The sequence below is a fragment of the Haliotis rubra genome, unplaced genomic scaffold, assembly GCF_003918875.1.
Source record: "Haliotis rubra isolate DU_JTF1 unplaced genomic scaffold, ASM391887v1 Scf232, whole genome shotgun sequence".
NCBI lineage: Eukaryota > Metazoa > Mollusca > Gastropoda > Lepetellida > Haliotidae > Haliotis > Haliotis rubra.
In genome coordinates, this window is record NW_025766359.1 from 111477 (window position 1) to 138891 (window position 27415).

The window sequence follows — 27415 nt, forward strand, 5'->3', positions numbered from 1 at the left end:
ATCCTTCTCCAAAATTATTTCTCCTTGAATTAGCAATTTAAAAGAAATATTATTTTTTCAGTACCAGTTGATCTGAAGATGATTAAATGTTTTAATGTTCAAGTATATTTTAGGTGGTCAGAGTAACATTTAAATGATCAACTTACAGTTGCAAGTTTACTTCTTCCTCCAAAGCTTCTGATTGCTATCATGAGCTCCTCACGAGGGTCTAACTTCCTCTGAAATCTTGGGTCCTCCTCCTTGTTGACTCTCTTAACAGTTTTCTTCACAACTGTGACTGGTGGTGGTGGAGGTGGGGTAGGTATTGACAACCTACCAATACCCTCTCCGGAACATTCAGGTGATGCTTCTACAACAGATGCTGAGGCTGAAGCAGCAGTTGAGGGCTGGCCTGACTTGGGCTTCTTCTGCAGGGCCAGGGCTTCCATGCTCCTCTCTAGTTGTGACATCATCTGCTGCTGGATCTGCATCTGCTGCTGCATTTGTTGGATCTGAATTTCTTGCATGCTCTGGACTTCTGGGTCAATATGTTGACTGGCAAGGAGGTCCTGGTTCTGCTTGAGTTGTTGTTGCCACATAGTAAACTGTTGCTGCAGAATTTCATACTGAGTCTGGAGTGCTGCCTGTTGCTTTGTAATCTCTTCATTTTCTTCCTCTGCACTCCCTTTATCTTCACTTCCCTCTGAAATAAACACCTTTCTTGATTGCACTATATTATCAGTCTCATCATCATTATCATCATCATCATCATCATCATCAAAGAACTTGCTTCTCATTTCACGATCACTTGCTGACATTGTTTCTGGAACTGATGATTGGTAGGATTCCTGTTTTAATGTTGTCAAATATTCCTCATCCGACTTTTTCAGGACACTTGTTCTCATGGCTGGCAAGGCAATTAAAGAAATCGATTTCTCTTCAAGGACATTATCAATCTCCCCCTCAGAATTGGGTCTGAAGCTCAGTTCAGAACATCTTGTTTTAACATTTTCCTCTTCTGACCTGGACCCTTGAATACTTTCAGGTTTAGAATAACTTGGTTCAAATGATGCATAGGACACTGCAGGTTCTGGCTCATCCTGATACACCTGGGTCAAGCTACTGATTGATGTTGGCCTTCTTGCTGTCTCAACATATGGCTCAGATCTCCATTTGTTATCTTCAACATATTTAATCTTAGCCAAATCTTCACGTGTCAGAACAAATTCTTCTTTCTCTCTTGCAGGTTTCACCACATTTTGAGGTTTAGGGTCAGAGAAGTTTGTAGAATTCTGATCACTTTTAGATGTTGAGTAAGATAATGAAGGCTCAGCAACACAAAATCGAGGAGAGTCTGGTAAACTGGAATGTTCTTTAGGTGTTTCCAAGTCAGGAATTTTGTAAGCACCAGCAAAAGTAAAACTACTTGAAGGTGCCATAGTTACAATTATTTCTTCTGTAGATTCTCTGTATTCTTCTTCTTCTTCTTCCTCTTGCATTTCTTCTTCCTCTTCAGGATCATTCCTGAACTCAGCTGGAGGAGGAACCATTTCCATGGGAACATCAATTTCCGACACTTCGTTATCTGCAACAATGTTTCACGATGAATTTCAAGAGAATCACGCCTAGCACGTGATTGTTGTACTTCTGTTACCGGAACATCATCATAGCTACTGGCATCTGTAGACCCTCCATGAGATCGGTCTTCACTGTCGTATTTCTGCACTGAACCTGAGTCCGAGGAATAGGAATCCATCTTGGAATGGTACAGCTTCCCCTCCTGTTCATGTCGAATGACAGAGCCTGTCTCAGAGTTACTCTCCGTATCTGGAAGTGAGATGCTAGTAGTGTCAGACATGTTAGTCTCGGGAGTCGGCCTTCTCTGTCAGCTTGCTCATTTGCTCCACGAAAATCGCCATCTCCGACCTGTAGCCTGTTTCTGCTGCAATACACAAGTTATCATCAGTAAGTATTGTTCCTTTTGATTCACAGTAGTTCAACTTTACGTGAATCACTACATAAACATATGCGTTAAAATTAAGTTTATAAAAAAATGATACAAAATCCTTTACAAAACAATAACTGTGTTATTGACTGAGAAATACACTTACATTAATCAACAATTTCATAATTTATGGGACATGCTATCATTTCAAAACCATTTAAAACTTAACCATCTACAGAAAAAAGTCTCAAGATATACTCTTAAAAAAAGTAGGGGAACCTGAACTTTCAGTTTGGATAAGCGTTAACAAACTTTTCAAAGACAGACATCTTATGAACGCAACACCATTTCTCTTTATCACCACCCCTAAACACAATGCATGGGATGCATGTGCACAATGCACTAGCCCCATACACATGCATGGGGTGTCATTCTTGATTTGACAGTTTTCAAGGTCGATAAATCACTGTAAACCATTAATTTTGACAATCATCTTGCCTCACACAGTTGTTAGTGTTTGTTTCTAGCTTTTTGTTTTTTGTTTTGAAAATGAAAATCATAAATTCATCATGAAGTTCCCCTACTTTTTTAAGTGTATATGATCCAGAATGAATGACTTAGTAAGCAAAATGTAGAAAAATGGAAACCAAAAATTCTACAATATCTAATCCCAAACCCATCTACAGTGTGTCCACATCTCACAGTATGAAGCAGGTTTATCTAATAAAGCTACAGTAATAAACAATGCAAAATAGTTCAGTTTAAGAGCATTTACAATATAACAGTACAAGCAATACTCATGACATAGACTGGCCAATAGGTAACTTAGCAACAGAAAATGACAGATAACTACAGACATGACATAATACAAAGTCCTAATACTTGTACATTCAATATGAAAACTATATTGTTAGATTAGTTGGTTTAATGTGCATCTTACAAAACTAGTGTTTATGTAAAACTTCAGATTTGTTGTATTACCATCAATAAAGAAAGGAAACAAGTTAATGTTAGACACATCTATATACAAAAACAAAGTACTGCTATTTTTATGTTGACATCACTTAGACCACTGAACATGCTTGAGTGAACAAAACCCGGTGTTTAGAATCTTGTGATTCTACAGCTGAGAATAACAAGCAAGAAATAATGGCAACTATGTATGCATTTATCTTCACATATTCAATTTTATCTCATTATTGTCTTATCTTATACAAATGACTATTTTGTGGAGTTTGTGTACAAATATACATGTTCAGTGGTTTCAAGGGACTAAGTGGAAAGATGGATCACCATTGACATACTGGTTTATAAACTGATAATTCAAAAGAAAACAACCAGCTGAAAAACTCCTCAAGACACACATCAATACAAGTTCAGATCACTAGTAACATAGTAACAGTCTGAAACAGAATCTGATTATCACAGGAAAAGATGTGAAGATAGGCAACTGAAGCAGAAAAAGCACATTCAAGGGAAGTAACTCTAGCCACAACACACAAGTGCAAATCTAATAGGGCCAAAAGCTTGCCCCCCCTAGTGGTGGACTCGTGAACTACCTGGGACCTCTGCCTCGAGTACTTCCTCTGCCAAGGCGATTGTTTGTTCAAACGCCATGTTAACATCTTCGATAGTATTTATGGAACTTATACTGCAGTGACTGCCTGTCCGAGAATGGGTGTGGACTGTATTGGGGATGGAAGGAAGAAAGGTTGAAGAAGTGGAAGACAGAGAGAGAGAAATATATCATTGCATATACAAACATAAAACATCTTCTGAATATCGTAGGTGTAACTGTGTTGAACAGTGCTGCAGCTGTGTCGTTGTAACTGACTTGTCTCGACATTTACCATGCAGGAAAACTCCAGTAACATGAACATAACTATCTGCTTCTTGTCAAATGTATAAAACACTTAATATACGTCTCTACAATACATTTTGTAACAGTTGTCTTATTTTTCTGTGCCATTCAATCTTGCCAAATATCTGATAATTCTAAGCACTATCAAATACTGACACCAGGTGTTCTAGAAAATGGTGGGGATGTCTTACTGGAAGGGTATGACAACCAGCAGATTTTGTTGAAAAGTTGGCAGGAATTATTGTTTCTGGATAAATAACTTTCCTCCTGAACTTGAGGCACAAATTCAGATCTCAGATAGTGACTACTCTATTGGACAACCACGGTCAACTACGGTCAACAGTGTTACTATTGGTGGGGCTATTCAAATATCAAGTGATACAACACAAAATAGGTACATAAAAACTTCAAAAACACAATTGAAAAGGAAACACACAAAATTATATGCAATAACGTAATATATTGTTTCATGTCTTGACAAGGAGGAACTTACATGAACTACCAGTCTTTGGTTCATAAGTATCTCGGTATATCAAAATCCAGGAACAGCACACAACAGTCATTTACAAAAAAACACTTTATCTTGGGATTTCTAAATCATTATCAATGATTTTCGTATCTTCAAAATTAGAAGACAAAAATGAAATGTAGTTCCTGTAAAAGCCTTCCTGTATCATAAATCACCTGTAGTACTGAGAGCTGTCCAGCAGTATTGACTGTAGTAGCAAGTATTACTGAGTATTGAGGGCTGTTCAGCAGTATTGAATGTACTAGTAAGTATTACTGAGTATTGAGAGCTGTCCAGCAGTATTGACTGTAGTAGCAAGTATTACTGAGTATTGAAGGCTGTTCAGCAGTATTGAATGTACTAGCAAGTATTACTGAGTATTGAGAGCTGTTCAGCAGTATTGATTGTACTAGCAAGCATTATTGAGTATTGAAGGCTGTCCAGCAGTATTGACTGTAGCAGCAAGTATTTCTGAGTATTGAAGGCTATCCAGCAGTATTGATTGTACTAAAGTGCTGTCAGAAATAGAAAAAAACCTGTTTTTTCGCATTGATATCTACAATTTATGTAGTTAATATGTGCAAGTGTGAAATATCTGTTGAACTAAGTTCGGCCTAACTACAGTCTCAGTGGTAGGGAGATAGGAAATGTAGAAACATGACTTTACTGAGGAGAGATTAATGCAGAAATGAGAAATGTGTTTTTTTCTAAGTCCAAAGCGACTTATTTGGAACAGGCCATGGCTTTATGCAAATTAGTGTGCGATGATATTATATTACAAGGGACAATTTTTTAATGTCCATTTTGAAATTAAACTTAGCTTCATTATAAACGATAGCTGACATAAACAATAATAACTTTAATACTGAAACTATGAAGGATGTAGCTACCATGGAGTCTCACTATCACTATAACAAGGAACAGGTAGAAGGGGTCGTTTCAAAAGCAAAACCAAGACGGGTGTTTCTGACGGAAGTTGGGGTCGGGCTTGGGTATAGAGATATTAGCTAAGATTAGATAATCAGTAGAGACATATTCAGTACACATGAAAAAGCATAAAAGATATTTGAGATGACCCCTTGTGTCTGTGGGCAGCACTTGCATTTCATGCCAAGTGAGTTGACGGTCTGTTGTCATACCTGGCTGAGCGACCTAAATGCCATCTATAGTCTGATCTATTGTTTTCAGCAGCTGTTCGTATTTTTTCTAAGTTTTGCCCGATTTTACGAGTAAACATGCTTTTCTGGATATCTTATTACGCATCCCACTGAACGCCCAGTTAGGCCGATGTGGTTTATTTCAACTTATGCTATTTGTAATTGTGTAAATTTTAGGGATACAGAGTAACAGCCTAAAAAACGTTTTTTTCTATTTCCGACAGTACTTTAGCAAGTATTTCTGAGTATTGAAGGCTGTCCAGCTGTATTGATTGTACTAGCAAGTATTTCTGAGTATTGAAGGCTGTCCAGCTATATTGATTGTACTAGCAAGTATTTCTGAGTATTGAAGGCTGTTCAGCAGTATTGATTGTACTAGCAAGTATTTCTGAGTATTGAAGGCTGTCCAGCTATATTGATTGTACTAGCAAGTATTTCTGAGTATTGAAGGCTGTCCAGCTATATTGATTGTACTAGCAAGTATTTCTGAGTATTGAAGGCTGTTCAGCAGTATTGATTGTACTAGCAAGTATTTCTGAGTATTGAAGGCTGTCCAGCTATACTGATTGTACTAGCAAGTATTTCTGAGTATTGAAGGCTGTCCAGCTGTATTGATTGTGCTAGCAAGTATTTCTGAGTATTGAAGGCTGTCCAGCTATATTGATTGTACTAGCAAGTATTTCTGAGTATTGAAGGCTGTCCAACTGTATTGATTGTACTAGCAAGTATTTCTGAGTATTGAAGGCTGTCCAGCTATATTGATTGTACTAGCAAGTATTTCTGAGTATTGGAGGCTGTTCAGCAGTATTGATTGTTCTAGCAAGTATAACTGACAGCTTTACACAACAGAAACAATAGCAAGCATTAGGAAGGGCACTCACCGGCTATTGGAGAACTCTTGGCACTGGATGGGCCGAGAGATGCATTATCATGAACCTCTACACCAACATCCACTGTCTCAGTCGTTGGAGTTTTGGGGGGTGGGGGTTCACTAGGAGGGGGAGGGGCAACAAAGGAGCAAGGGCGTGGTGCTTTTGGCTGCTCGATATTTTCAATATCCTCACTGCATATAGAGTCATCCTCCACCATCATCAGTAAACCATCCAATGTCTCATTGATATCCTCGCTGTCATCATCGGTATCCATTTTGCCGTCAGTTATGTCTTCGTTAGCAGATACTGTAGAAAGAATCACATTTGATATACTAGTATTTATAAAATATAGTATGCTCAATAACCATGATCAATAGATGTTCATCTGCTGACAGTACTTGCATTGAAAACACTTTCCATTATCATATCCTATCATTCTGACTACATCAAAAGCATGCAGTCTAGAAAAATAATGCCCAAAGTAATAAGGACCATATTTAAGTTTTTTTTAAAACAAACAAATGTCACTTCCTTATCTATAAACTCATCTAAGGCCTCATAATGTTAATCATTTCCAGTTATACATGTCTGAAAAGAGTAACATTTTAACCAACGTACTGTCCAACCAGTAATATTACTATCCACATGGGCTTAATTCTCCCTTGAAAATGATGAAATGAAAAAGTTTCAATCTCAAAAGGAAATTGTTGCTGCCATTAATTTTTTTTATATGGACATAAACAGAACAAACATAAATATACATTTTGAAAGGAAATATACACATCATAATGTCTTCTTCTGGATTGACATAAGATACTATCACATCCAACATTAATGAAACCTTATGTTTTACTCAACATTTTGACATAGCAAATGATAAACATCAAAACAATGAAAGTATAAGAACCTAAATATGGTATGAATAGACTGTAGCTCACCTGTATTAGTAAGTACATGCACTTACTTCACTACAGTATTGGGACTGGTAATACAACAGTATCTGAATGATGCAATTTAAGTGTCATTCCACATTTCTATATTTCTCCATTATAAAACATAGGGTATCGGTATCAGACATTCTCTTTTACTCTGACATCATTATGTTTTTCAGGTGATGAGATCACTGTACTCAAGTACACAGTTAATTGGGACAGCTGTATATACAACACAGACTTAAAGTTTACAATGGACAGATGCTGGACAACACTTTGAATGAAACTTTGGTTCAGATGAATAGAAATTACCAATGCTCTGAAACAACTGACTGAATTAAAACCTATAGAGCCAACATCGATGTGCAAGCATATTCTTCACAGAAAACAGGAGAATATCAATAAAAGACTTGCTATGAGGACACAGCAAAGATAAAATGGGAGAAATTCATAGAAATACCAATGCCATAAATGTTACTTACTATATCCTCAGTCCTGTTCAGTCATTGTACAGACAATATACAGCATGCTAGATGAGGACTTACATGTTTCCTTTGTCAGCTGTATAGCTTCGGAGGGTGAGGTACTTAGGGTGTGGTCCTGAGAAGCTTCGGGGATGTGACTAGGAGGGGTAGATGGGGTGGGGGGAGGAGGATCAGCAACTGAGGAGAGAGGTATATATATATTGGCTGTATATGTCATTCATTGTGTTGAAGGCATACATAATATGTATTGTCAATACAACCCAAACAATATTCATCTGTTGTAGATATCAGTGTGATATGTTGATATGCATCACAACATATCACTTACATCGTGCATGGACCCGTATAAATACTAGGTCACTTGACATGTGGGCACGGATAATAAATAGAGATGACTGACCCTGTCTAAATCTCACCATAATAGTCATGGATAAAAACTGTATTGTGTGAGTCTTTGGTGAGCAAAATGCTTCTTTTCTATTTCTAATAATAACACAGAAGGTTAACAATCTCTAAACATTCTTACAATGTCACACATAATATATTACACATGATATATTACACTACACATGATATATTACACATGTTATATATGCCTTCAACATTTTGGGAGTATGACTATAACAATAACAAACCCATATACAATGTATTACAATAACCATAAATCAATATATAGGTGTGACTATTGAGTTTATTTACCTGCAGCTTTTTTTATAATCTAAACTCAAATAGTATTCCAAAATATATTTACAACTACAAACCAAGCAAACAGTGAGTGCAACAGCTACATCTGAATAACTGTGGTGCTTAAGGCCATACTTAATCAAAACTGCTTCACCAAAATTAAGCAAAAGTGTGAACAAAAAATCTGCCATGAGGCTTAAAACAGATTCTTAGTGTATGACAAGCTTCACAGTTTGGGGCTAGCTTAGACTGCTTTTACCTCAGATTTAACTTTACAGGGCTTTACTGTCAGTTTGTCTATTTGATTACTGTGTCTACACCTTAGCTCAATGGAAGCCTTATTAACAACAATACTGACAAGGCCTTTAGCTGTAAGTAAGTCCACATATCTTTCAAAACATTTCTCACACACCACTGAACATATTGCTGCCTTAATGACATGCTACCAAACATTCAAGTTTTGGCATCTGATTATAGACCATATGACTCAGCTCTTTCACGCGGACAGGCCCCGATTTCTTGAAACAAACTTAAGTTTTTACTCAAACTTCAAACTGAGTTTGATAATTTGAAACAGCTGAATTTTGAACTCAGCTGCATTTTTTAAATAAAATAGCCCAAACAACTTAAGTATTCTATTCACCAAACTCAAATTGTCTACTATATTTGAGTTTAATATCGATTATGTGCATTCTGGGAAATGCGTTTTCTCAAATTTGAGTACAAATTCGAACTTAAGTCAAAACTCAGACTTAAGTTTGTTTCGAGAAATCGGGGCCAGATCACTTAAATACTTTCTGTGAATGAGAATTACTTTCTCATGTGAATTGACACAATGCATCTCTATAATGAACTGATATTCACAACAAAATGGCAATGAGTTTTTTCACATAACTTGCACTTAACCATGTTCAGTCTAGACTACAGCCAACCAACTTCACAAAAAAAAACAGCAATAAGAAAAGGACTGATGCAGAAAAGATCTGATCTCAAGAAAAAACACAACAATCACTCACCTATTATCATAAAATATTAAAACAGTATTGCTGATTCAAAGGTCAGAAAAGGAATATCAAATAGATATGTCAGGTACTGCCGTCCCCAATGCTAGCAACGACACTTTCAGAAGCCAGTTACATAAGCAGGACAGAGTGTTGACAGGACCTACCTGGGGGTGGTGCTGGAGCTCTCTTCTTCTTCGTAGATGGTGGCGGTGGCCTGTTGGGCTTTTCCTTTCTCTCTAGAGAATGTGATCTCTGAACTTGCTTCTTAGCCATCCTGTTAAGCGGCAATGTCTGGCTATCGCCGGTGGCCCTGTCAGGGTATTTGGGGGAGCTGTGTACAGGGGAATGTTCATTGATACCACTGTCGCCATTGGTGTTATCAGCACTCTCAATGGATGTAGTGTCTATGCTTGTTTTGAAATTTGTTGAAACACGATTTGCCTCAGGTGACTCTGCTCCGCTCAGTGTCAGTTCATGATATCCACTCGAGTCAGAGCTATTGCGGGAATGAAGTCTCTGCGTCACGTGGTCGGGAGTAACCCTGGAAACCGCTTCTCTCTTCTCATGCACAACAACGGATGTTTTGTCCTTCACGGAAATCTCAACTGTTTCTGGCACTGCTTGTTTCTGTTGCTGAGGGGGTGGAGGTGCTGGCCGTTTCTTTTTTGTGGCTGTTTTGAGAGGAAGTGTGTTTTCTTTGCCCTGTGAAGATGATGCTCCATCATTAACCTTCAACTCTTTGGCTGTGACGAACATCGATTTAGGTCGCACCTGCATGTTGGCTGCATCCGATTCTCGACGTTCTGGAGGTGGTGTAATGTTCTGTCGTGTTCTGGCCATTGACATTTGATTACTTGTTGTCGAGCTAGTTTCCATGTCCTGGTATCTTGTCTCATGCTGCCAAACATAAATTATCCTATTTATCATCATAGTTTTATTACCATTTGATGCACTATAAAGCATACTATTTTAACAGTAATTTTAAAAGTCCAGGGAATGATTGTGTGAAATAAGAAGGATCATCTGATATGTTACCAAGTCAGCATGACAAGTGTGAGGTACTGGACACCTGTAATTCCCCATTATAAACCTACTTAGCATTGTGAGAGATACTACTGGGAAGTAAACCTGGATGAGACCTTTGAAGACTTGCATGGAAGTTTGACATTTGAACTGCAACACCTAGGTTCTACTGTTGAATTGTATACACAGCTCTTTGATACACATTTGCTGTTGATGTTTGACTGGACAAAAGTTATAGTTTGTTTTGAAGAAAATTCTGTGATGTGAATGGAATCTGCAAAACACAAGTTATCTCCCTTCCCACATAATGTACATGTCAGAAAACTATCAGGATGATTGGCTGCGTTACAAGCTCTATGTCTATGATCAGTATATGTATGGAGCAGATTTATACAAACCAGTTTAAATTTGTTATCCTTCCTCTTGAGGAATGAAAGGAAACCTCTTTTCTTCTTCGGCTCCGATGCCCCCGGCATGTAGGAAGGGATTGAGTCTTTAGGCAGAGTTAAAGACTCACTACGAGAGAGATCCGGCATCGATCGTGCTGAGTCAGCAACTAAACCTATAAACATAAGATGTAATTGACCAGATGAACAAATTTGTTAACTCAAATTACATACATTATGTCACATGAGTCATTCTTGTTGCCTTCATATGTTTTCACGTGAATGATGATAATCTAAAAATATATATTTCCAAAAACTTAAATTTATTTTCAGTTGTTTTTAAAATTAGAACCATGTGAAAAGGTACTGATGCATTATCATTATTCAACAAGGTGACAATACTTCAACATCATTCAACAAGGTGACAATGCTTCAACATCATTCAACAAGGTGACAATGCTTCAACATCATTCAACAAGGTGACAATGCTTCAACATCATTCAACAAGGTGACAATGCTTCAACATCATTCAACAAGGTGACAATGCTTCAACATCATTCAACAAGGTGACAATGCTTCAACATCATTCAACAAGGTGACAATACTTCAACATCATTCAACAAGGTGACAATGCTTCAACATCATTCAACAAGGTGACAATGCTTCAAAATCATTCAACAAGGTGACAATGCAAGGTGACAATGCTTCAACATCATTCAACAAGGTGACAATGCTTCAACATCATTCAACAAGGTGACAATGCTTCAACATCATTCAACAAGGTGACAATGCTTCAACATCATTCAACAAGGTGACAATGCTTCAACATCATTCAACAAGGTGACAATGCTTCAACATCATTCAACAAGGTGACAATGCTTCAACATCATTCAACAAGGTGACAATGCTTCAACATCATTCAACAAGGTGACAATGCTTCAACATCATTCAACAAGGTGACAATGCTTCAACATCATTCAACAAGGTGACAATGCTTCAACATCATTAAACAAGGTGACAATGCTTCAACATCATTCAACAAGGTGACAATGCTTCAACATCATTCAACAAGGTGACAATGCTTCAACATCATTCAAGATGGTGATGAAGCATTAACATTATTCAACAAAGTCATGTCATAAGGTCATGGGGCATTAGTGTCATTCACAATGAATTAATACTACACAACAAGTTTGCAAGATATCAATGTATTAACATCCCATGACAACTTTACAATGCATTAATGCAACACTACAAGGTTACAATACTGAAATGTCACTGGACAGGTTACAACAAAATTAAAATCATTGTTGAAAAAATATTGTGGCACTTCCTCTCACTCATTATGCAATATGTAAACTGACACAAAATCAGTCCTAATTTGCTTTTGTATTACTTTATGTTAAATATGATGAGTTAACTCTGGTACGCCATTCCCTGACTTATCTGTCGTAAAAAGACCGTTGAGACATGGCAGTAACACAGTCAATACAACTCAAGCACACACCTTTAAACTAATTACAGAAGCATACCAAACATTCTTATTTGTTTTCATATTCAGAGATAATGTCTCCTGCCCTCACACATTCCTCGGGATTTATTGCTGAGAACTAGGACAGCATTTGCCCCCCAGGTATATGGCAGCAGTAGCTCTCACCATTGGTGGATAGTTCACAGGCAACTAATGTAACTACACATAGCAGAATATATAGAAGATCTTTTCAATGGTTCACTACGTACCCATCAGTTAACTCTAGACATATGGCAGAACATATGTGAGAGATCTTCTGTCCAGGTTCACTATGTACCCATCAGTTAACTCCAGACATATGGCAGAATATATGTGAGAGATCTTCTGTCCAGGTTCACTACGTACCCATCAGTTAACTCCAGACATATGGCAGAATATATGTGAGAGATCTTCTGTCAAGGTTCACTATGTACCCATTAATTAACTCTAGACATATGGCAGAATATATGTGAGAGATCTTCTGTCCAGGTTCACTTTGTACCCATCAGTTAACTCCAGACATATGGCAGAATATATGTGAGAGATCTTCTGTCCAGGTTCACTATGTACCCATCAGTTAACTCTAGACATATGGCAGAATATATGTGAGAGATCTTCTGTCCAGGTTCACTATGTACCCATCAGTTAACTCTAGACATATGGCAGAATATATGTGAGAGATCTTCTGTCAAGGTTCACTATGTACCCATCAGTTAACTCTAGACATATGGCAGAATATATGTGAGAGATCTTCTGTCCAGGTTCACTATGTACCCATCAGTTAACTCCAGACATATGGCAGAATATATGTGAGAGATCTTCTGTCAAGGTTCACTATGTACCCATCAGTTAACTCTAGACATATGGCAGAATATATGTGACAGATCTTCTGTCCAGGTTCACTATGTGCCCATCAGTTAACTCCAGACATATGGCAGAATATATGTGAGAGATCTTCAGTGCCAGGTTCACTATGTGCCCATCAGTTAACTCCAGACATATGGCAGAATATATGTGAGAGATCTTCTGTCCAGGTTCACTATGTACCCATCAGTTAACTCCAGACATATGGCAGAATATATGTGAGAGATCTTCTGTCAAGGTTCACTATGTACCCATTAATTAACTCTAGACACATGGCAGAATATATGTGAGAGATCTTCTGTCCAGGTTCACTATGTACCCATCAGTTAACTCTAGACATATGGCAGAATATATGTGAGAGATCTTCTGTCCAGGTTCACTTTGTACCCATCAGTTAACTCCAGACATATGGCAGAATATATGTGAGAGATCTTCTGTCCAGGTTCACTATGTACCCATCAGTTAACTCCAGACATATGGCAGAATATATGTGAGAGATCTTCCAGGTTCACTTTGTACCCATCAGTTAACACTAGACATATGGCAGAATATATGTGAGAGATCTTCTGTCCAGGTTCACTATGTACCCATCAGTTAACTCTAGACACATGGCAGAATATATGTGACAGATCTTCTGTCCAGGTTCACTATGTACCCATCAGTTAACTCTAGACATATGGGTGGACTTCTCAATAACAGATATGCCCTTGTCAAATTCAAAAGGCCATGTTAGCATAACAAGAAGACTTTTAAATTAAGTCCTTGTAAAAACTGAAAGCACTTTCATGTACCATTTAATAAAACTTTTAGGTGAAGGTCATAGTGATTTGTCCTTGAAAAGTGTCAAACAGACCTTCTTAAAACCAGCCATACCACTGAAAACTGATTGTTCACTGTGCAGGCATCCTCCATGGTACAAAACTTGTTGACCAAAAGTTCTGTGTTTAACGTCAACACGCTTTCTGTTATATTGTCAAAGATATATTGCAAATATAATGTTTGACAATAAACTTACTGACTGCTGCATGTGTGATATAATGGACTCATAATCAATTGTCCCTTCCAAAGGTTACTGCACTTAACACATGCCTTTGATTAACCTACATGACCTTAGTTGAGTCAGAGAGGCAATCAAACTCAATCATGTTCACATAAATAGTAAAATGAAAGTTTAAACAAGTTATTGATTAAAGTCATGTCACATATTAAGTAAACTCACCCTCAGACCCTCTCAAGCTCTATTCAAACTATCAGTAACATTGGCTTCATATTGTTACGATGTGGGGAATCAAAATGGGAACTTTGGGCTGTGAAGCGAAAACCTTAAACACAAGGCTATCTGTACATAAGTACTAGTATGTGCAGAGGTGTTAAACTACAACCAGCAATATTACAACTATGAAACATGGCCGCCAACAGTGTAAACTACTGTGGGCTGTACTAGTTGTCAAAAGTGTAGCATGAGGTCTCTTGATGCAAGTGCTTTCAATATCCATTGAGGCTGCCACAAGCCGACATCTAAAATCAGTAGCAAGCACTGCCCCCCCCCAATACCCTGCTGCTTTGAAAACCAGAGAAACAGTCTCAGTCTTTGTCTTAAGATGCCTAATGTCCTTAAAATCAGTACAGAAGATATTCATTCAGCATTTCCATCATCAAAAACAGCTCCAGGATTGATAGTTTCTTTCATTGTTCAATATATTTCTACTCCTCTGGCTCCAGTCTATTGTAAGTGTCATTAACAATTAATTGTATTGATATGTCAGCAACTCTAAGTGTGAGTGGGTGAGTGAGTTCAGTTTTACGCAGCACTAATCAAGTCTGGACCAGACAATCCTGTGATCAACAGCATGAGCATCAGTCTAAGCAACGTTAACTGGGATGTGATGATAAGTGTCAACCCAGTCAGCGAGCCTGATCACCTGATCCTGTCAGTCGCCTCTTATGACAAACATGGGTTGCTGAAGATCAATTCTAACCAGGAAGCAACGCCAAGTAAATTGGGTAAGGTGATTCATTCATGATATTTCACACAGATACGCAGCTTATCTGGACTTCTGCATAGTACTCGTGTCACTTTAGGCTGCAGTGTTATGGACATGCCTGAATGTAATCAGGAACATAAATCAACTGACAAGTCCCCAGGTAATTGGAAAGTAAAACTTGAAGTACAAACAATACAGACTTAGAATTATGACTAGATTTACTTACCCAAAGGAATGAGATTTATTTCATTGCTCTTGAGGTCACCCACAGTAACAACCCTCAGGTCAAGGCTGCCATGAGGGTTGGTGGGGTGTTGGAAAGTGAAGCGTTTGGGATCAAGATGTTTCTCTCTGCAGACATGAGCATACAGCTGTCCCAAGTTTGTTTCAGGGCTAATCCGAGTGACCATCTTCTGGTTGCGAGGAAGGTTGATTGTGAACCGATGGGTGGTCTACAAAAAAGACAGACAAATGATAAGTATTTTTCACTGATCAAAAAATGGCATTAATGCAAAGAATTGAGTAAAGAGACAATGCAGCATGTGTCTGTATGAATCTCACTAAGTGTATGCTTGTTGTATACAAGCATTGATGTCACCAGGCCATGTTGTATACAAGGCCAAGTTGTATACAAGCATTGATGTCACCAGGTCATGTTGTATACAAGCATGAATCTCACCAAGCCTTGTTGTAGTGACGTGTGTCTGGCCAGTGTTGTCAAGAGAATGTCCTTCACATATCAGGTATTGAGACAAAGAAACATGTCAAAGATTGTCATGACAGCAGAAATATTTATCGACATTAATTAGCATGCCTTGAGTTCAGAAAATGGGGAATGTGTTTCACTGCTCTCATCTATGTATTGATCGTGCTCCCCAATTGTGGTGCATTGTCACACAAACATTGATCACTCCTTCATTCAAAACAAGACTGATCATTCTGCTATTGCTGGAGGAACACCTGTATTTCTGTAACACATGCTTCAATGTGCAATGTGATGGGTATAAATCATTGACGTCTGCTACAAGACATAGCCAATATAACATCCCCACCTACACACAAAGCAGTTCCAGATATCACAGAGAATACCTGCTTGTCCTCCCTGGTATTTTCACCATGCCTCCCTTAACACTGTTGACCAAGCATGTAAGTTATTCATTAAATACAGGTCACCAAGTCTCCCTAAGTAACACAAGTACACAAATAGAGTGTGTGCAGCATTCAGCTTGTGTCTGCCAGCTGTTGATTACCACTGAAACAATAGGCAGGTAATGTACCGCAGGTAATGTACGGCAGGTAATGTGTCACTGGTTCGTCCTTGCCATTTACATACAATGACAGATAAGGTCAGGATATGGATTTAATCAGGCCTGTCCTTGCTCTGGCAGCACAAACTGACATCAGTGTATAATCACCTCTTGTAGATACACAAGCTTAATGGTTGAGTGGTATTCTCAAAGGGGTGTTAACATTTCAAGTAGTAGATCATAATCAGCTGGTGTTTGTGCAGTTTTAAGGACAGTTTAATGTTAAGCTAATAATTGGGACTGAGTGGGTGAGTGAGTGAGTTTAGTTTTACACCATACTCAGCAATAGGTCTGTAAGTAATTGGGTCTGGACCAGACAATCCAGGGATCAACAGCATGAGCATCGATCTATGTAATTGGGATATGATGACATGTGTCATCCCGTTAGTCGCCTCTTATGACAAGCATGGGTTACTGAAGATCAAGTCTTACCCGGATCTTCACGGGTTATAATTGGGTCTGAATGCCGATGGTAAGCTTTAATAGTAAGCTTTGAATTGTATGGTCACAGATCATGGTCAAGAAAACAACTGAGATGTGAGTGAGGAAATGGTTACAGTAACAGCAACACACAGAGTGGGGACAGACCTTCAATGCACATGTCTAGGGTTTGGCAACATGTCAACTCAGCAACATCCCACAATGAAGGAGAGAAATAATTTAGCTAAGTTGACACTGCAGCTGATGTCATGGTGAAGTGATGTAACACAATATTTCAAAGGGGAAGCTAGTGATGAATGAATGAATGAGTGAGTGAGTAAGTGAGTATGGTTTTACGCTGCTTTAGCAGTATTCCAGCACTAACACAGCAGGGGGACACAAGAAATTGGCTTCACACATTGTACCCACATAGGGAATAAAACCCGGGTCTTTGGCGTGATGAGCGAACGTTTTAACCATTAGGCAACCCCACCGCCGCTTAGTGATGAATGAATATGTCTGTCAATCATATACTCCATGCCAGAGTGCATAAGGGGGTGGCAAACAATTTCATCAAGTGCTCCTGAGATCATGATAGTTGGGTTAGGGTAGAGTGTTCTTATTCTCAATGAAAGACAGAAGGAGCATTATTTGCTCTGTAAAGATCTTGGGAATTACAGTTTTTCTGTAAATATCTCAGATTTTCATTGATCGCAGGTAATAGTTTAGCATTTGATCATGATTTCAGTCTTTCAGTCACGAGATGTCGAGAGTTGTGGGTTCTGATTCTGAATAACTACCTACAAATTGCTGATAAATGTTAACATCTATGCATCATCCTCAGGGCTGGCAGTCTGGTGTTTAATGTTTGAAAACTTCACACTTGACTGAGTTGCTGTGACACTGCCAGTGACCCACTTCAACAGACATTCCCTTCACTCACCAGTATACTGAATATATTCATGGTAAATGTGAGTTCCTTCACTCACCAGTATACTGAATATATTCATGGTAAATGTGAGTTCCTTCACTCACAAGTATACTGAATATATTCATGGTAAATGTGAGTTCCTTCACTCACCAGTATACTGAATATATTCATGGTAAATGTGAGTTCCTTCACTCACCAGTATACTGAATATATTCATGGTAAATGTGAGTTCCTTCACTCACTAGTATACTGAATATATTCATGGTAAATGTGAGCTATTTTACACAATCAGATGTGTCGTGAAAAGGTCTCTTGTTGACCACTGATTAGAGACACATTTCTGAGGGTAACAATATGTTATAAATGTTCTACATTTCTAAATTTGTGCAGAACGTGATCTAGAGACACAAAATTTGAAGATGGGCAGGAAAATACATTTAAACTATACATTCTTTTCTGTTTCCTTTATGGAATGAATGTCATCATTACACTCACTATGGAATGATGACATCATTTTATGTTTCATTGGCATTTTAGAAGATGCTCTTTGATGAACATAAAGAATTTTCTGGGTTTCGCCATCTCTTTATTGTTTGGTACAACATTTCAGGGCTTGTTCTGGCCCCATCATCTGGTAGAACTAGTTACTGTTCTTTAGTTCTAACTGATGATGGGGCCAGAACAAGCCCTGAAACGTTGTACCAAACAATAAACAGATGACAAAACCCAGAAAATTCTTTATGTTCAACATCATTTTACTTGGGAAAGATACACCATAAATCCTCATGGTTGGTTGCTTAATCTTACAGTATCACTGGATAAGGGCTAACCTGCAAGCTGCAGGTTAAATACAAATATTGAAAGCGCCGCTAACCATTTTCAGACATAACAATTTTCATTCAGTCCAAATTCTTAATTTAAAAACTTTGAATACATGTTCTTCACACCATCAGGTTTTCATTAATTTTTCAGTACCATAAACTGTGGAGAGAATATTTAAAGAATTTCATTGGTAGAGATGTAATCACCAGATAAAATGAATGAACCAATATCTTCTGTGTTGATAAGAACTAGGTCACAAGTAGATTAGTTTGGTGTCAAAGCTTGCACCTCACAAACCCAAATCTCTCGACCACCGATTCCAGGCTTTGTGGTGTACAATGGGCTTTTCATACACTTATATAAAGTCCACATCTGTCAGACAATGTCTGTGAGGAATGTCAACAGTCATAAAGTGCTGTACTGTATATATAGCTGAGTTTGATTAATAGCATTGCCGATCGTGATGAATGTCACGGGAAGAATGACAGACAATCAGGAGGGGGACAGTTTGTCGACTGATGTTTATGAAACATGTTTTGTGTAAACAAAGACTGCGAGAAGGTCTACAAGTTACAAATGAGGCCAAAATATAGTCAGCAGGTGAGTGAGTGAGTGAGTGAGTGAGTGAGTGAGTGAGTGAGTGAGTGAGTGAGTGAGTGAGTGAGTGAGTGAGTGAGTGAGTGCGTTCTGACTCCATGCCTTCAAAAATAGCAGATGTCAATCTGGGCACCCACACAACAAGCAGATGGTTGTGGGACTTGAGTTGTGTCCATTAACCAACATTTACCAAGGATGCTGCCTGTGAAGAAGGTCTGAAGCAGCCTTGCCCATCACACCGTCTTGTCACTACACACAGTGAAACCTCTTGTAGGTGTCCACACACAGAAAACACTGCAGGACTACATGTAATCCACAGCTCATTACAGATTGTAGCTGTATGTACTACAGTACCCAGTACACATGCATGGGCACATCCAGAGAACACTGCAGGACTACATGTAATCCACAGCTCATTACAGATTGTAGCTGTATGTACTACAGTACCCAGTACACATGCATGGGCACATCCAGAGAACACTGCAGGACTACATGTAATCCACAGCTCATTACAGATTGTAGCTGTATGTACTACAATACCCAGTATAGTAACCCACTACACAACCATGGCCACACACAGAGAACACTGCAGGACTACATGTAATCCACAGCTCATTACAGATTGTAGCTGTATGTACTACAGTACCCAGTACACATGCATGGGCACATCCAGAGAACACTGCAGGACTACATGTAATCCACAGCTCATTACAGATTGTAGCTGTATGTACTACAATACCCAGTATAGTAACCCACTACACAACCATGGGCACATCCAGAGAACACTGCAGGACTACATGTAATCCACAGCTCATTACAGATTGTAGCTGTATGTACTACAGTACCCAGTACACATGCATGGGCATGCTGGTTCAGCTCCAATCCCCACAGCTACTTCACACTTCAAAACACGGTGTGAACTTAACCCCTGCTACAACTCCAGTCCTGTATGAATCACAATTCCCTCAGTATAACCTCCAACACACATTGTATTGACACACATCAAACAATGCCTGTGGATGTATGTGTGTACAGGTAAAACTTGCATAACAAGGGTATGTGGATCCAGGGGATTCCTACCTGCTTTCAGGTGCTTGACCTAATGACCTTGTCCTCACCTTTGTGGTCAAGTAAGACTGGAGAACCTGGACATAGGCCTGACATAGGCCTGGACTATTGATGTACATGGTGTCCAGTGGTGTAAACCTGGCAATGAATCACATCACATCTGTGTGTAGCCTACAGCAGCTGAGGAGGGAACAGCTACAGTATACAGACAGCATCAGATATAAGACCAGCTATATCATGCAGACACTGAATCTATATCAACATGTGGATAAACCAGTTTTATGTATGCTCATTCGCTCGACTTACACAGTTTATATGCACTGATATATTTATTATTCAAAGCACAATGCAATGATATTGATTTTCGACTGATCAATGCGCACTAATTGTGAAGTGAACGATGCATCATGGAAGCAGACATGAGACTCATCTCCAGGACATTGTTGTCATCAGTTGATTTAAAACAACATTCATTGACTGGGTAGAACCGGGTGACAGAAGCCATTCTGACCACACAGTGCTCATTATACAGGGCACCTACTCCAAACTGGAGACCGAGACCGCCTTCTATGGTGGCATCAAACATATATGACAACCTCTCCCCTCTCATGAAGCTCTCCATTGAACGCATGTCTCCCCAGGGCAAGCTTACATAATCCTGAGGAGATGGACAAATACGTGGGGATGTTTATGTACCTCTGTTGATAATGGTAGATTGTGTGCTAGCTGTGTCTCATGTAGGAGAGACTACTGACACTACACCTAGATACAAAAACACTTGATGCAACCATCGTCCAACTATATGCCATCATATTTATAACAATAAAACCTGAAGCTGATGAATGTGAGTTCTGAAATATCACAAACTAGAGCACTATCAATTAAGTCTAAAAGAAGTAATCTTCTAGTTCCATTATTTCTCACGTTACTACCCTCAGCCTCAAATATCATAGACATGGTCTTTGGGGCATGTGGCCAAGTGATCAGAAAAACTAACTACAAATTGTGAATTTAAACATTGAAAATTATATAATGTACCAGTATGTCATTACTCTTCATACTCCAATGTCAACAGAAATTCAGAAAAACAAAAAGAGTGAGTGAGTGAGTTGGGTTTCACCCTGCCTTTAGCAATATTCCAGCAATATCTCGACAAGGGTCTCCAGAAATGGGCTTCACACATTGTACCCATGTGGGGAATCAAACCTGGGTCTTCGGCAAGATGAGTGGATGCTTTTACCACAAGGCTACCCCACTGCCCCCCCAAAAAACAAAGAGAAAAATGTAATTTTCTGAATAAAATTGATATTTTATACTTATCCTGACTCATGCTCTTTTGCTTGTCTCCTTCCTCTTGTTAGTGGAACACTTGTATCTCCTTCTGAAGCTCCCTTCAATAAAAACACGTAAAATCCCTACTCACCACGAGTTATCTGTGTGGCCGTTTTGGCCGGAAAGCGGCGCCACCGTACTCCCATGCTTCACTCTCTCCGAATTATGAGCCCGACACTTTAATTTACAGGGAAATCCAAAGTGTCTAGCGGGGAGGTTGGGAGGGCTTACCTCATTAGTCAGGATAAGTATAAAATATCAATTTTATTCAGAAAATTACATATTTTTCCTTATCCTGACTCATGCTCTTTTGCTTGTAGAATCCGACAGATTTGGTGGTGGGTCAAGCTACTTCTGGATTTCATGTAGTGATTTACGTCTTGCATACCCCCCTATGGGAACTTCCTGGTAGCACTTCAATTTACTGCTAGGCTCTGCTGCTGCTGTAACCCTTCACTTCCAGCTTTCTCTGATGGGGGGACCACAATTGTTAACTTTTGGTCCTTGCTTCTGTTCACATTTCATGTGGATTTTGCAACTCCATCTCTTGATGCGAGCATCAAGTGGAGAAACGACCCTTTCCTGTACGAGTATGTCTTTACAAGTACTGGGTCATATCACTTATGCTAGTCTGTCCTAGACTTGCATATAGACTCTAAAGCTGAACTCTCCTGAGTGTAGGCTTTTGCAAGTCATGTGATAAAAGGGAGACTCCGTCTCAGCCTTTGTGGGACTGTCAATTGTTGTGCTACAACAAGTGGGCCAAAATGGTGAATGCCAGAGCCGCCTCGGTGGCGATGTCCCTCAGGTAGTGGTTGGCAAACACCATGTCCCATTTCCAGAAGCAGCCCTCCATTATCGTCCTGATAGAGCGATTCCCATGTAGAGTGAAGCGTGACGCCAGAGCTCTAACTTTATGTGGGTTGGAGACTCTTGGAGGATCAAATCCTGCTGCTTTGTAGGCCCGTAGTATGACAGTTCTGATCCAGCTTGATATCTTAGTGCGGAAGACCTCCGTCTGTGTCGCTGTCGATATCGAGACGAAAAGACACTTGAATTTCCGTCTCCTAGACCTGGATCTTTGTAGATAGACTTTCAATGCTCTCACTGGGCACAAGGATAGGTCCTGCGTACCCTGTGGTCCAAGGACTGATGATAGTGTTGGGACGTGGAACTGTCTGGCTGGATGACCTGGCAGTTGATTCTTTGCTATGAAGTCCCATCTCAGTCCCATATGCACGATGTTTTGATTTTCATCAAATCGTGTTCTCTCAAAGTCCAGAGCATGTATTTCCGCCATCCTTGCTGCTGTTGCTAAGGTTATCAGGAACAGCGTCTTCTGCGTCAAGAACTCGAATGATGTTCTCTATAATGGTTTGTAGATGTCACTAGTGAGATGTCATAGAACTACGTTGAGGTCCCACACCGGAGCTTTAAATCTCTGTTGTTGGTCCTCCAATTAAAAGGGCGTATCAAGGCCAGTAACTCTGGTACTTTCGTCAGTTGCACTCGTCCTCATGGCGATAACTGACCTCAATGCCGCTAGGTATGTTGAGAGTGTTGACCCTTTTAACCGCTTCGTTTGTCTAGGTGACAAAGGTAGTCCGCCACTTGAGGATGTGTCGCTTTCATGGCTGTGAAGCTGGCCCCCTTGAAACGTATGTCTCGAAGCGTCACCACTTGTCATCGTACAAGTTGCGTGTAGACTTGCGTAATATCCTCTCTTGTTCAAGCATGCCTTGATACAGTCCACACGTGTAACCGGAACACCTCTGGGTTGCCGTGCACCTGCTTTGTGTGAGGATGTACTAGTAGATTCGTCCACTCTGGTAGTTGCAGTTGAGGCAGTCCTAGATCTTGTATGAGAATAGGGAACCATATTCTCGCCGGCCAGTAAGGCCGCCCCAAGTAGTTGTAAGACTCTCGTCTGACTGATTTTCTGCAACACCCTCGGTATTAGAGCTGGTGGTGGAAACACGTAAGCGTTTTAGTCCTTGCCAGGAGATGCTTAGCCCGTGGATCTGGTATTGGTGAGACGAATGTTATCAGTTGATCCATGTGGCGAAGAGGTCTATTAATGGTGCTCCCATCTCTTGTATGATCTGCTTGAAGATCTCTGGATGTAGCATCCAGTCTGTTGAGAATGGCTGCGTTGGACAGGATAGTGCATCTGCTATCACAATCTTGGCTCTTGGAATGTGGCATGCTCTGATGTGGACATTCAGGTTGACTGTTATGCTGGCCAGTTGAAAGCATAGGTCCAGAAGGTTCGCCGACCTTGTTGATCCTTCTGTGGATGTAGAACGCCACTGAGGAGGTGACTGTATGTACCGTCAGATGAGCATTCAACAAAATGCTGGTCCTGTGGAGTATGGCGTTTATCACTGCTTTCATTTCCAGCATGTGGAAGTGCAGATCTTCTCTGCTATGGTCCATATCCCAGCTGACACATCGTTGTCGATGTGTGCTCCCCAATCTTGGAGAGATGCGTCCACATAGAGATGCGTCTTGTACTCCGGCTCTGCTAAATAGGTGCGTCTGCGACCCTCCTATCTCTGAGTCCACCATATTAGATATGGATTTAATCTGTCTGGGAGTCTGAAGGGGTCCGGATCGTCCAGTTGTACATTCACGAAGACCTGTAGTGGGCGTAGTTGTAGACTCCCTCTGCATGTCATGTCTTGTGCTGACGTGAGAAGAACCAACAGACTCTGCCACTTCGTAGTAATAACGGAGAGAGTAGTGCTTGAGATACAAGGACTTGTATCTATATCCTACGATCTTGAAACCCTTGCCGTGTCCGTAAGGGAACTGAAGCGATGTCCGACTCTGTGACTGCCATCGTTGTGAAGTCTATATAAAGGCGTCTGGCTGCCGCCACCTAAAGTCCGGCCAACGTATGTTGCTGCAAGTCATCTGAAGAATCGTCTCCAATGATGACAGGGAAGGTCTCTAACCTCATGAAGGCAGCCAAATCACGTAGGTCCCGTCTAACTGGACTGTAATTGAGGCCTTCCTCGCTCGCTGACATGTTGTTGTCACTTGTAACCCTTTTCTTGACCTGTGAACTACGTCCGACCTCTGCGCAGGGCGTTGTCTCTCGTGGTCCAATCAAAATAAAGCATTTTGATTCCTTTGGCTTGCCGCGCTGTGACGTCACCGGTGTAGCAGGAAAAAGGTCCTTGTAGAATCTAGTGCCGCCGTTGATATCTGATCAACTGTCGGTCTTGTCCGTAGCCTTCCGGAGACACACGAGTGACCACGTGTATCGAGGGTTGAATGGTAAACGCGCGAAATATTTCGCTGCGTAATACTGATGTAGGTAGGCAGTTTCCCTGGCTGCTGTGACTGTTACTTCAGACCTGAAGATAATGCAGTCGTCCTTTTATACAGATGATCAGCTGAAATCTGCACGTTGTCAGCTTGTAGACTGCGTACATCAATGAAGCGTCGTAATTGTAGAATTAATGCTGAACTTTGTTGTAAATTCTACTCAGGGAATTGTTGACGAGTATGTATTTTCCTAGCCGTAGCAAGGCTGCTGTTGAACTACGCCAGTGAGAATATCTGCAGATCTGTACGGAAGTGAAGATCTCTATATGGCCATGAGTCTTCTAAAGTAGAGATATCAATCTATGTAAATCCCGTCCTGGATTCAGTCTGAAGATCCGTGCCGGTGATGAATTCGGACAAGAGTACCCCTCTTGAACTTTATTACATGTCCTTCAGTCTGTGTACCGACGAAGATCTTTCCCTTCTAGGGTGACGCTATGTCCAGTCCGCCTCGTGTCCTGGTTGAATTACCTTGAAGATCTGCGTAGCGATCTGCGTGGTGGTCGGCGTGGTGTGACTGTATGGCGCTTTGCGTGTAGGTAATCGTCTCGTAGTCTGGGATTGCCTTCCTGGCAATATATTCCGAAATGGTGATTCCCGTGATGATCTACGAGGCGCCATTGATGCCCTTGATGTAGGTAGTCGGCCTGAAGATCCTTTATTAGGCTCATCATCTGTTGACGGTCTCTGAAGACAGCGCCGTCCTTCGCGCAAGTTGTAGACGACATGTAGCGTTCTGTTAAGAAGCTAAGTACTGCAACGTCTCTGCGTTGTAGATGGCCTGTGCGAATGCCTTCGCGCAGGCTCGGTGACGGCATGTAGCGTTCTGTTGAGAATCTAAGTACCGCGGCGTCTCTGCGTTGTAGACGGCATGTAGCGTTCAGTTGAGAGACTAAGGACTGCAATGTCTCTGCTTCGCTGGGGATCTGCGTGGAGACCTGCGTGGAGACCTGCGTGAAGACCTTCATGGAGACCTGCGCGGAGACCTGCACTGAGATCTGCGTGGAGATCGGCTAGCGAGTGGCCCGGCGAACTGTGTCTGTAGGGTGACCTGCGCGGAGATGAGCAACTGTGGGTTCGCGAATGTCTCGGCCAATCCCTCGACGATCTGCGTGATGCGGAAGATGTCTTGGATACTGTATCTGAAGTCCTTCGCGAATGCCTTCGCGAACGCTGATCATCTGATTCCGCATCTGGGGAATGGCGACTGGTCCTTCACGAACGCCTTCGCGAACGCTGGTCGTCCGATTCTGTATCCGGGGATGGGCGATTCCTCCTTCGCGAACGCCTTTGCGAATGCTGATCGTCGAATCCGCAGCAGGTGATGACCGAGTCGTCCTTCACGAATGCCTTCGCGGATGCTGATCGTCCGAGTCAGCCGCAGGGGATGGTTGAGTCGACCTTCGCGCAGGCTGGTCCTGCAGTGTAGATCTGCTGCCAGATGTCACGTTGATGGAGGGTCCCTCAGAGACGACGTCTGCGTTGGAGCCTTCGCGAAGGCTCGGGACCTTTTTGTGGGCTGGCTGTTACTTCTTCTCCAGGCCGTAACGCTGCTCCATCATCTCCATGATTTGTTGGGAGAACTGCTGCATAAAGTCCCCCAGGTTGAAGGTCTGCGGTGGTAGTAGCGTTGCCCTTTCTGCGGTGATAGCGACGTGGCCCACAGGACGCTCATCTGTTGTCAGCGTAGATACCTCGGGTTGCGTGGAGATCTGCGCTGAAGTCACCGTAGCTGAGACTGGTCTTTTCTTCGGATGAACCTCTGGGATGATGATCGGTTGATCATCTTAGAGTCCCTGTTCAGTCATCGGGACAATCTCGGCAGAGAAAGTCCTTGTAGTCTGCGCAGATGTCCCTGTAGAGTTGGTCGTCATCTGAGGGGTGTGTAGCCTTCTCTGGGTAGAGGATGGCTTCTATTGATCGTCTGCGATGATTGTAGAGCTGCCCTCTCTGCGTTGATAGCGATATGGTCCAGGGATCGCTCATCTGCTGCCCTCGGACTGCGTGCTGTATCTCTGGGATGATCAGCAGCGGCTGATCATGAAGTCATCTCACTGCCATCGGGACGATGTCTGTGAGGCTTCATTCTGCGTAGAGGATGGCTTCTTCTTCTACGTCTGCGTTGAGGGGTTGTCCGACTGTAGAAGCCAACGTCTTCGAAGTAATGGCGGACAACATCCCACGCCCATCCTCCGAGGACACCTCCGGCAGGTCACTTGATGGTAGTAAGTTGTCTGACAGCAGTAGACAGTTCGTGAGGGACTCAACCAGTTTATCCATTACTTGTAAAGTCACCTGGATTTGTCGGTAGGATGTCTAAGTACAGAGAAAAATTATTTATTAAATTGAATTTCTATTAAATGCTGATAAAGATTACAGCTATAGCTGGAAGTACATGTTGTTGTGCAGC

The 27415-nt window shown here is 40.9% G+C and overlaps 1 protein-coding gene across 1 annotated transcript in view; it reads right to left on the minus strand.

Annotated features, from left to right (window-relative positions):
• The window catches only part of LOC124278149, a 105022-nt gene that overhangs the window by 4405 nt on the left and 73202 nt on the right, over positions 1-27415 (minus strand). Inside the window, 7 exon segments of the mRNA XM_046713885.1 lie at positions 147-1499; positions 1502-1806; positions 6332-6628; positions 7800-7916; positions 9592-10324; positions 10849-11012; positions 15422-15647. Coding sequence (XP_046569841.1) covers positions 147-1499; positions 1502-1806; positions 6332-6628; positions 7800-7916; positions 9592-10324; positions 10849-11012; positions 15422-15647 — 3195 coding nt within the window.